Source organism: Mandrillus leucophaeus, unplaced genomic scaffold (genome assembly GCF_000951045.1).
Source record: "Mandrillus leucophaeus isolate KB7577 unplaced genomic scaffold, Mleu.le_1.0 Scaffold308, whole genome shotgun sequence".
Taxonomy (NCBI): domain Eukaryota; kingdom Metazoa; phylum Chordata; class Mammalia; order Primates; family Cercopithecidae; genus Mandrillus; species Mandrillus leucophaeus.
In genome coordinates this window covers 849,205-861,444 of record NW_012103232.1, presented here as the reverse complement: position 1 = coordinate 861,444, position 12,240 = coordinate 849,205, and the positions used below count along the sequence as shown (strand labels likewise).

General features: G+C 46.5%; 1 protein-coding gene across 1 annotated transcript in view; it reads left to right on the top strand.

The window, feature by feature from the left end:
- MAPK1 (mitogen-activated protein kinase 1) overlaps positions 1-12,240 on the top strand; it is a 63,778-nt gene that overhangs the window by 47,086 nt on the left and 4,452 nt on the right. The window contains exons 6-7 of the mRNA XM_011987351.1: positions 4,671-4,780; positions 8,392-8,517. Of these exons, the coding sequence (XP_011842741.1) occupies positions 4,671-4,780; positions 8,392-8,508 (227 nt within the window). The 3' untranslated portion in view covers positions 8,509-8,517. The remainder of the gene's footprint in view (positions 1-4,670; positions 4,781-8,391; positions 8,518-12,240) is intronic.

Sequence of the window (12,240 nt, the reverse complement as noted above, 5' to 3'; positions counted from 1 at the left end):
AAAAAAAAAAAAAAAAAAAAGCTGTTTTAATAATCCTCTTAAGGAGTTACTCACACTGCTCTCTATGTTGCCATCAGCACTTGTGGCACAGGAGCAATGGTGAGCAGAGCCCGCAGCACCACAGCCAGGTCAAGGCGGTGGAACTAGAGAGGTTACTGAGCTCTGCACTGCCACAGCTCAAACCAGCTCAAACCAGTGCCAGTGAAAAGTACTCACCATATTAAATCCATCCTTAATACATGTCTTCACAATGTCTGTGTGACAAACACATATACAGCATTTTTGCTGCATACTGAATGCGGTGGTTTTCTCAGGGAGAAGCACTTATGTAACTATTTGAGCTATGAGCAGAGTTAACTGCTTTTTAAATCAACCCTCAGTAGTTTTTATGAGTATAAAGAGTTTGTGAGATCAGAAAGTTTGAGAAGCACTGTCGCACTGGCACACTTTGCACAGTTCAGTCTTTTCTCTGGCCCTGCACAGAAACATGAGTTGAGGATGGAAGTGACAGGTTGCAGCATTGATTCAGGGTCAGAGTTTCACGAGGCAGTCAAGATGGACACGAAGAGGCACTGTGGAGAGCCAGTCGACTGGCTTTCCCCAGGTCCAGGACAGGGCAAGAAGGAAAAAAGGATGATGGATTAGAAGAAAGAGTTGGGGTCAGGTTGTTATATACTAGTTGAAGTTAACGAGAAGGGCCAGGCTGGCCAGGCGTGGTGGCTCACACTTGTAATCCCAGCACTTTGGGAGGCCGAGGTGGGTGGATCACAAGGTCAGGAGTTCGAGACCACCCTGGCCAATATGGTGAAACCCCGTCTCTACTTAAAAATACAAAAAATTAGCCTGGCGTGGTGGCAGGCGCCTGTAATCCCAGCTACCCAGGAGGCTGAGGCAGGAGAATCGCTTGAACCCAGGAGGTGGAGGTTGGGCAACAGAGCGAGACTCCGTTTCAAAAAAGAAAAAAAAAAAAAGAGGGAAGGGCTGGGCACAGTGGCTCACGCCTGTAATCTCAGCACTTTGGGAGGCTGAGGCAGGAGGATCGCTTGAGCCCAGGAGTTCAGGACCAGCCTGGGCAACATAGTGACACCCCATCTCTACAAAAAAATTAATTTAAAAAAATTAGCTGGGTGTGGTAACATGTGCCTATATTACCAGCTACTCGAGAGGCTGAGGCAGGAGGATTGCTTGAGCCCAGGAGTTCAAGGCTGCAGTAAGCTATGATCATGCCACTGCACTCCAGCCTGGGCCATAGAACAAAATCCAAACTCTGTTTCAAAAAACACAGAAAGAGAAGATGTGGCATTCTGGAAGGCACTGGGAAAGTCAGGATTTGTGGTCAGATGTAATACTAGCCTCAAAGGGACTTCCAGTCTCTTAGGAGAAATAAAACCTGTATCCAAGTAAGCATCTACACGGGCAACCATGATTCACACCCTCTGAGTGTTACCAGTGGATGCCCATGTGGCGTGGGAGGAGGGAGTCCGGACACTCTTGACTGTGGGATCCGCACCTGCCAGCTGCTTCCCATTTCTCTCCTTTTCTCCTTCTGTAGCTATGAATAATGTAGAAATAGCACTTGCAGTAAAAGAAGGCTAGAGCTCTAGCTATTTTTCAAGTAGCAAATCTTTTTTAATAAAGCTGTCTTCTTTCGAAATATATGCCTGGAGGTTTAAGGGCCTAGAATTTATTTAACTTGAAGGAACTAATGGATCTGTTTCAGAAATGCTTAAGCTGCAAAACATCCAGTTGGCTTGGAGTGCCTCTCTGCTTAACACTAACAAGTTTGGGTAGGACCCTCCTGCCCCCAATGATTTAGAAGTAGTGCTGTTAGAATCTCATTGTGGTCTAGGCCTCCTGGACTTTTGCTAGCACAGACAGTGTCTAACTGGGTGAAAAGCCAAATGACTTAATCTAGTTTCAAGAAGGTCCTTGAGAAAATGTCTGTGAGTTCTATGTGGGGAGGGCTGGTTGGGAGCAGGAAGCAAAGTGGGAGTTATTACCTATATTATAGACCACAGGAATCTTAAGATTCGGCAAGGGTTGTGTGTCTTGTACACATATCTACAAGTGTTCGTTGGAAGTAGGATTTGAGCCAGAGATGCCTGGGTTCTTGATCATCATGCTTCTTTATAATAATCTGACCCTTGAGAGGGCCACTTGCTAAACCTAGCCAGTTTGTGTGCCCACAGACCCAGGGTCCCAGCTGCAGGCATAACCACCTCTTCTACTGCGCAGATGCTGCTTCAGTCACGGCAAAACCTGTCTGGATTCTCTACTCTGAAAAGTTCTCTAGGCTATAAAACAAAATATCATTATTCCATAATTTCCTAAAGTGCACTTGTGTGTATTGAAAAGATTATAGATAGAAACATACATAACTTGTAAATGTATTCTATGCAGAATTTCTCATTATGTCCAGCATGTGGTTTGCCATGTTTATCATCTCCTGTTGTCTTAAGGTCAGGGGTTGCAACAAGGGAAGTCAAAATTGGGGGCTGGTGCTGAGCACAGATACACACCCACAGCCCTTCATTGACCTCAGGTGGCAAGATGTCTCCCATCTCCACCCAGCACCCAAGCAATCCCTTCGGAAGGTCTACTGACTGTTCTTAAGGGTTAGGCAACATTTTCTTAGTGAGTAAACAGTGAAAACTAACTTACTTGAAAATAGTGAGCTAGAAGTGATTTCCTTAAACTGATCATGAGTATTGTACCAAATTTTATGTGATTGTTCATCATTCTAGGAATGGTGAGAAGGGACATACAATTAAATTTTAAAATGTTTTAAGAAGAAATAAATGATATTTTATCATTCTACTTTGAGGGCTTAATAGTATGTGCTAATTTGCAGATGGATGAAGTTGACCTTGCCGCCTACAAATAACCTAATAAGAAATGATCATTGCCAGCTGGGCGCGGTGGCTCACGCCTGTAATCCCAGCACTTCGGGAGGCCAAGGCGGGCAGATCACGAGGTCAGGAGATCGAGACCATCCTGGCTAACACAGTGAAACCCCGTCTTTACTAAAAATACAAAAAATTAGCCAGGCGTGGTGGCAGGCGCCTGTAGTCCCAGCCACTCAGGAGGCTGAGGCAGGAGAATGGTGTGAACCCGGGAGGCAGAGCTTGCAGTAAGCCAAGATCGCACCGCTGCACTCCAGTCTGGGCGACAGAGGGAGACTCCGTCTCAAAAAAAGAAAAAAAGAAATGATCATTGTCAGAAAAGAGACTTCATTAAGTAGTGCCAGTGTTTTTGGTTTGGTTTGGTTTGGTTTGGTTTTTGAGACAGAGTCTCGGTCTGTCACCCAGGCTGGAGTGCGGTGGCACGGTCTCAGCTCACTGCAACCTCTGCCTCCCAGGTTTAAGCAATTCTTCTGCCTCAGCCTCTTGAGTAGCTGGGACTACAGGCCTGTGCTGCCACGCCCAGCTAATTTTTGTATTTTTTCTTTTTTTTAAGTAGAGACAAGTTTCACTGTATTGACCAGGCTGGTCTTCAACTCCTGACCTCGCCCACCTCAGCCTCCCAAAGTGCTGGGATTACAGGCGTGAGCCACCACACCTAGCCTGTTTTTGTCTTGTTTTAGTGTCACTACATTGTCTAAAAATTTATGGTTTTTATTGATTGGCTAGTTTTTCAGACTTGTTCCTTGGAGGCTTGGATTTTTTGGGGTGCCTCGGGCTGTAAACTAGGACCTAAGGGAAGACAGAGTATCTTCTTTTTTACCTCTGCCATATCTTGAGGCTCCTCTTAGGGTTTAATTTGAAGAAAAGACCTGCTACTTAAATTGAAACCAGTAGTCTGAGCATCACTAAATAAAAGGATACATGAAATATTTTTAAAAGGAGCCCCTTTGCTACCTTTTTACCAGAACAATAATGTTCTTTAGCATGTATTGTTTCTCAATACACCTACTCCTGCTACTAAACACAGTATTTCCTCACATTTCTCTTAACCCTTGTCCCAGCCACTGTTAGCCAGACCCTCCAGCCGTCTTTTGGCTGAGGTGGTGACTGGGGGCCAGCCATGGGGGCCATCAGGGTGAGCTGCTTGTCAGCGCCCCCTCCATCACAGTGCAGTTGATCCACATTTGTTCCTGCTGCTGCACCCTAGCGGTAAAAGAACCGCTCAGCTATTGACTATTGGCCAGGGCAAAAGAGGACTTAAGGCGTTGGGCCTTGCAGACTGACTCAGCTGCAGAGTTGGCTGGGAGGCCTTTGGTCACACATGTCTCTCAACCAGATCCTGGAAGAAGAGTGTTTTCTTCTGTGACCTTGGAGACCTGTTCTGTGTGTCAGGAGACAAATAGACCAGGACAAAAATGACTTCCAAGTTGATCTGAGAAAAGTACATACATAAAACCTTTGCCTTTGATACCTGCAGCGCAGAGTCCTATCTTAGGAAAAGTCCAGGTTTTGTAGGCAGACCTGGGTTCGAATCATGATCCCCGCTCCTTCCCAAGTGATGAGGTCTGTGATTGTCAGGTGGTCAGCCCCTACGTTCACAGTCTCAGGAGACTTGGAGATACAGTCAGCATCTTTTGTGCTGGCTGCTGTCTCCGTAGTCATGCTTAGGTTAGTTGTTTTGTGGGTGAGTTTACTTAAACAGGAAATTGAAGTATTTCCGTGACTACTACTCCTGCTCTCACTACTGCAAAACCTTTCTCTTTATAGCTCTGGACTTACTGGACAAAATGTTGACATTCAACCCTCACAAGAGGATTGAAGTAGAACAGGCTCTGGCCCACCCATATCTGGAGCAGTATTACGACCCGAGTGACGAGGTAAGAGCTCATGTTCCTGGCTGCTGCTTCAGGGACATAGATCAGCCAGCAGTGGACCAACCATATCTTGCTTAGATTTTCCTGTGATGTACCTGGTGCCATACCTGGTTCTTCCAACAAGCCCACCTTTGCCTTGAGGATGAGTGCTGTGGGGCACAGCTTGAAACCTCCCCGCATAACTCTCTATCTCAGCAGACTTCCTCCAGGCTACCTGCAACAGGTAGGAGTGGGGAAAATGCATGTATAAAGGGGACAGCTGCACCAGTGTGGAGCACAGAGAGGACAGGGGTCTGAGACTGGAGGCCATTGTCATGGTTTGATAGGAAGAGACACCTGAAGTGATGTGCTGGCCCTGAGGATGGCCAGAGTGGAGAGGAGGTGGTCAGCTTGCTGACAGGGACAGCACACAGAATAGGGAGGGAAGTCAACCTGGACAGTTTCCACTGTGGCTTGGCGACTCCATGTCGGGTGTGCTATTCCCTAGAGACAAGGACATGAGAGTCTGTTGTAAGAAGTGATGAGGCCAGAGTGGATGTGGCAGCTCTTCAGAGCAGGCGGGGCATTCGAGTAGAAGAAGCTGCATGTCATGTTCTCCCCAAGACAGTCCTAGTGCCTTGGCTCTCTGGTTCCTCTGGGGTTCAGTTTTAACTTTAATCTCTGAAGGATAACAAAGAAAAATGCAGTATGAACCAAAAGTTTGGATTGTTCTAGTTGAGGCTCACATGCACAGAGAATAGTCTTTACCCTCCTGTTTTTGAAAGAATGAGCTTTCCCTTCCACATCCATCTCCCTACCTCCAGCAACAAATGAGGCAGCTTGTGAAATACCTACAACGTAGCCAGTAACACAGAATAGGTGGGAATACAGGTTTGGGGTTCTTCTAAGCTTAGTGGGCTGGAGATTTCCCAAGCTTCTGAGTCCAAATCAGCTGGCTGGGGTAGTGGATGATGCGTGTAGGACACCTGCTGTGATCCCAGATGCATAGTCCTCCTTCGGGTTGAGCTATTTATTCTTCTGGACATGAGTCCTTGTCCGCTTTCGGATGGCCAAAGCTTAGTGCGGAGTTCGGGGTCTGTGCTTCCTCCTCCTAAAGGCCTCGTGTGAGGATTACATGGGTGAGACGTGAGAATCTAGGCATTCACTGACTGACAACTGGTATCATCATCAGCTTAGTTCTGTAACATTGCATTAGTTCACGGGCATTTAAAAATCAAAATGTGGCCAGGCACAGTTTCTCACACCTGTAGTCCCAGCTGTTCAGAAGGCTGAGGTGGGAAGATTGCTTGAGCCCAGGAGATCGAGGTTTCATTGAGCTGTGATCACACCACTGCACTCCAGCTTGGGTGACAGGCAAAACTCTTTCTCTAAAAAATAATATCATTGTTTGTCACTGAGTGTGTATGGGGTTCTTTGATCTAGACTATTTAAGCTATTTAAGCTCATATTTTACTTAAATAGCTTTCTGGAGCATGGTTAAAAATTTAAATGGGAGCTGGACATGATGGCTCACGCCTGTAATCCCAACACTTTGGGAGGTCGAGGCAGGCGGATGACTTGAGGTCAGGAGTTGGAGACCAGCCTGGCCAACATGGGGAAACCCCTTCTCTACTAAAAATACAAAAATAGCTGGGCATGATAGTGCGTGTTTGTAATCCCAGCCACTCTGGAGGCTGAGGTATAAGAATCACTTGAACCCAGGAGGCGGAGGTTGCAGCGAGTCAAGATCATGCCACTGCACACCAGCCTCGGCAATAGAATGAGACAGTCTCAAAAAAATAAAATAAAATGGGGCCAGGTGTGGTGGCTCACACTTGTAATTCCAGCACTTTGGGAGGTCAAAGTGGGTGGATCACCTGAGGTCAGGAGTAGACCAGTCTGGCCAACATGGTGAAAACCCTGTCTCTACTAAAAATACAAAAATTAGACGGGTGTTGTGGCAGGCAGGCGCATATAATCCCAGCTACTCTGGAGGCTGAGGCAGGAGAATCACTTGAACCCAGGAGGAGGAGGTTGCAATAAGCCAGGATTGCACCACTGCACTCCAGCCTGGGCAACAGAGCAAGGTTTTGTGTCAAAAAAAAAAAAAAAAAAAAAAAAAAGAAGAAAACTTGTGAGAAAATACAAGAGTGGTTTTTTTTTTCATACTACAAAGATGTAGCTCTATAATCTTGTTACAGTTATTAACATTTTGGAGTATTTCCTTCTCGGTCTTATATTTCTGTATCTAAATTTTTAAAATAAAATAGTTTTCATTTTCTTGACACAATATAGGCATTTTCCTATTAATCTTCCTTGCAGTTTATTTTATTTTATTTTATTTTTTCTTTTTTGAGATGGAGTCTTGCTCTGTCACCAGGCCAGGCTGGAGTACAATGGTGTAATCTCGGCTCACTGTAACCTCCACCTCCCGGGTTCAAGCGATTCTCCTGCCTCAGCCTCTCGAGTGGCTTGAACTACAGGCATGCACCACCACACCCAGCTAATTTTTGTAGTTTTACTAGAGACGGAGTTTCACTATGTTGGCCAGGATGTCCTCAATCTCTTGACCTCAGGATCCACCTGCCTCGGCCTCCCAAAAGTGCTGGGATTACAGGCGTGAGCCACCATGCCTGGCCAGTTTTTTTGTTTTGTTTTGTTTTGTTTTTTTGAGACGGAATCTTGCTCTATTGCCCAGGCCAGAGTGCAGTGGCACAATCTCAACTCACTGCAACCTCCACCTCCTGGGTTCAAGCAATTCTCCTTCCTCAGCCTCCCAAGTAGCTGGGATGACAGGGATCTGCCACCATGCCTAGCTAATTTTTGTGTATTTTTAGTAGAGATGGGGTTTTGCTATGTTGGTCAGGCTGGTCTCAAATGATTCTCCCACCTTGGCCTCCCAAAGTGCTGGGGTTACAGGTGTGAGCCACTGCGCCTGGCCTTACAGCTTATTTTTTAACAGCTCTAAGATGTTTTTTCATATAAAGATACCATGATTTATTTAACGAAATGCATGTATTTTAGTATTATGGGTGTTGATTGGATAAACACGCACCACCTCCACAGCAGCACATTTCTCTTATTTCAGCATTCACTGCCTTAAAACATTTTAAAATTCTTCTGGGATTTGTGATAAGTTCAGAAGAACACTTTAAACGGATTCAGTTGCTCCCGGTCTAAGTGCTTATGAGACCTTCCGGAGTGTGGGCACAACTCTTAGTCTTTCGCTCTGTCCCCCAGACTGGAGTGCCACGGCACGATCTCAGCTCATTGCAACCTCTGCCTCCTGGGTTCAAGCAATTCTCCTGCCTCAGCCTTCTGAGTAGCTGAGATTACAGGCGTGCACCACCACACTCGGCTAATTTTTTATATTTTTGGTAGAGACAGGTTTTCACCATGTTGGACCAGGCTGGTCTCGAGCTTCTGACCTCAAGTGATCCGCCCACCTTGGCCTCCCAAAGTGCTGGAATTACAGGTGTGAGCCGCCACGCCTGGCCAGCAACTCTTAAGTTTTTATGAGACATCAGTCCTGTTGTATAAATTCAGAATCTGAGCAGTGGTCATTTTATGGATCAGTAAATTACTGCCTTACCCATAACAACTTTGACTGTTAAATGTTTTGTTTTCTCTTAAAGCCCATTGCCGAAGCACCATTCAAGTTCGACATGGAATTGGATGACTTGCCTAAGGAAAAGCTCAAAGAACTAATTTTTGAAGAGACTGCTAGATTCCAGCCGGGATACAGATCTTAAATTTGTCAGGTACCTGGAGCTTTAATACAGTGAACTCCAGCAAGGGAGGCACTGCCTTTTGTTTCTAGAATGTTATGTTCCTCGAGGTCCGTTATTTTGTATTCTTTTCCAAGCTCCTTATTGAAAGGTTTTTTTTTTTAATTTAGAATTAAAAATTATTTAGAAAGTTACATATATTCTTTTAGGAATCTCTTTCTTGTTTATTAGAAACTCCAGGTACCTCCTTTACTCTCAAGGGTAGTGAATGTGATTATTTGGAAACAACTTTTTCATATTCTAGATTGTTCATGTTTGGGTTCTCATCCGTTCCTTGCTGCCTGTCCAGAGCAGTTTCACAGTTACATGAGCATCTCTCTGGAAAGGGTTCGCCTCAGGACTCCCTTCCTCCCAGGGAATGCAGAGCCACCAGTAACATAAATCTAGTGTTAGGGTCCTCTGTGCCTGCCCCTTCAGAAACTCCTAGCTGGGACCTGGTTCTACAGTTGATGTCACATACAAGGGGCCCAGACCGTGTTACCAGTTCAGACTAGCAGTGTAGGCTAGAGAGCTGGGGAAACTTCATCCAAGAGATGGAGGCTGGGCTGAGCAGTCGGGGATTTACATGGGCCTGCACAGAAGCTACATGTGCTTAGGTCATAAGAGGAGGTGAACAACATGACAATATTGGTAGATTTTAAAAATTGAGTAGACCCAACACAGTGGCTCATGCCTATAATCCCAGCACTTTGAGAGGCTGAGGGGAGAGGATCTCTTGAATCTCAGAGTCCAAGGCTGCAGTGAGCTATGACTGTATCACTGCACTCCATCCTGGGTGAACCCTGTCTCAAAAAAAAAAAAAAATAGTATACAGGAAAAGAAGGCAAATCTTGATTTTAGAGAGTATATGACAAGAGGGGAGAGAACTGGACTTGTGTTTAGAACTCTATAGAAAAGAGCAGTGAATAAAGAATTGTGAGCCAAGGTAGAAGCAGTTGCTGGGGAGATGCTTTGGACAGAACCGTGTTGCAGTTACAGGTGTCCATTCCCTGTCATTGAGGACAAAGAACCAAGCAGACATGAGCTGAGGCCTGACATGACCCACACAGCCTCCAAGCAGATAGCGCTGAAAGCCAGGCAGGGCAACAGAGTGGGGAATTGGTAGTTTGGGGGATGGAAAATGGTGTTTTCAAAAGTCTGACATCAAAGCAGGAGGGGTTGAAATGAGGGAAGACTGGGTAGGACATCAGCTAAGAACAAATGCCTGGTCTTCCATACCAAAGGGGCTGTAGCGTTGGACTAGAAATGAAGTGGTGAGAAGCGGCAAATTCAGGAGAAGGAGGAAAGGCAAAGTCTGAAAGACTGCGAATTTTCTAAACCTACCAACTTAGGGGAGGCAGGGCTGCTGGCACTGTTAAACCCTCGCTTAGCCTGCTGTTGACACCAGACACACCCTAAAAGACGATCTCTCAAACCCAAGGGAAGTGTTGTGGAGTCACGCAAACAGGATGTGCAATGGACTGCTAGCCATAAGCCCTGTGTAGTGACTGAGAAAGAAGCCTGTTATCAGCAGGGGACTGAGCTGGTTCCTGTCTTCTGTTGCCCCATACTCATGTGGCTGTCTAGTGGAGGAGGTGTTAGCCACAGTGATTTGCACACTCACTCACTGACAGAAAGCTGGGCCCCAGGATCCAACCATTTTCACACCTGCAGTCCCCACAGAGCTTCCTTCCTGGCTCCTCCATGAGGCGCTTACAGTGGAGCAGTTGTCTCTGTTTCTCAAGAGTCCCTGCCCCACCATGAGGCTCCAGGACACACTCCCAGTACAAGGTCAGGTTAACTAGACCCTGGTCAGCCGCTGCCTGTTTTTGTAAATGGAGCCGCACAGGGCCTTGGATTTGCTCACAGGTTACCTTTGCTGCCTTTCCTCTACAGCGGTGGAGTGGGGTAGTCACAACAGACCTGGATGGCCTGTGAGGCCTGAGAGGTTTACTCTTTTGCCCTTTACAGAACCTAGAAGATGGAACTGAGCAACCTCTGTTGCTTTTCTTCCTTCACAATTCCTTTCACAATCATTTTCCCTCAGCCAGGTGGTGGTCTGTGATCATCTCATCTTCTCTGTTGCTTGAGGTCAGGCGTGCTGCCTGCTTAGTCTACCTTAGACACCAAGAGCAAGCGGAGCAAGCAGGATCTAAATGCGGCCTCAAAGGGGCCCATAGTAGGGGAGAAAGGCACACAGACACAACTGTGCACATTTTTAGTATAAAAGAGCTTCTGGGGTTGACGTGATAATTCATTTTTCATCACTTAATCAGCATTGAGCACTTCCTTTTGCCAGTTAGGAAGGGAACAAAGATGAATAAGACACAGGCTTTGCTTTCCAGCAGCCTCATAGCAGGAAATGTAAACAACAAGGAGTATACAGAGTCCCAGTGGTGGGCACGGGCATGGTGGGCCCCAGAGGGTAAGGCAGACATTAAAGCCTCGCAGAGTGTGGCCGACTTGCAGTTGGGCTGCAGCTGAAACCTGACAGTTGGGTTATTTGCTGGTTGGGGAGGGGCACGGCTGTGTGGAACCTGGAAGGTGGTCATGCCAGACAGCAGAGCAAGAGGGGGCTGCAGAGAAAGAGGCCAGCCCAGGCTGTGGCCTTTGCCTCCCCAGGAGCCCAGCTCTCCCTCACAGGTAGCTGCCTGACCTGAAGCAATGGCTCAGGTGACTCTGGCGGCAGTAAAGATGCAGGAGGACCTCGGAGAGCAAGGACTTGGGGGACAGCTGGCCAGGCCACTGGTGACAGGCAGCACCGCAGGCACAAGGATGACAAGACAGCGGCAGGGTTGTTCCTGGGGCCACAGGACACAGTTGCTGACAGCCTCCTGAAGCCAGCCTTGCAAGGCGGGGGACCAGTATCCCTGTCGGGTCCACCACCACTCTGAGAGTCCCGGCGTGGCAAGGAAAGTCACCTCTGTGTGTTGTTCATTTGCTCCAGACACAAAAGACACACAGATGCTCCCTGTGTGCTTATAGCATGATTTTTTCCCCCAACATTCTTTTAATGACAGTTTTCAACTATTCTGAAAAGTTGAAGGAATTTACAGTAGACAGCCATATTCCCACCACCTAGATTATACAGTTAACATTAACATCTTACTAGTTTTCTCATAGATCTGTCCATCTGTTCCTCTATCTACCCATCAACCCATCTCATTTTATCCATTCATTGCAAAGGAAGTTGCCAACATCTAGACTGACTTATAATTTAATCATCTAGAATATCACATGAATCCAGGGGAAGCTGGGGCTGGGTTGGCTGATTAAACTATGGGATAGGTTCTTTCATAAACATTTCATTTTGGTGATCACAACAGAATGTTGGGAAGTCAGCATGCATCCCATGTTTATGATTGAGGAAACTGAAGACATGAGCCTCTGAGCACTTTGCTCAAGATTGTACATCAAGTAGCAAAACTAAGCAGAGAATCCAGGTATTTTGGACCCAGAATACCATTTTCTTGAAATGTTTGCCAGCAGGAAACAGTGGCAGGCTGCACACTGCCTGTGACTAGCCTTGCTCCCTGGGAAAGGTCTCGGGACTCATTCACAATACTAAGGAGCATTGTCTCTGAGTTTTCAGCCCACACACCGGAGATCAGGAGCTCTAAATTGGAGAACTCAGGAGGTAAACGTGTAATAAAACAAGGGAACACTGGGAGGGCACTGTTGACCGTTTGGCTGCAGCAGGAAGGGCCTAGAAACATA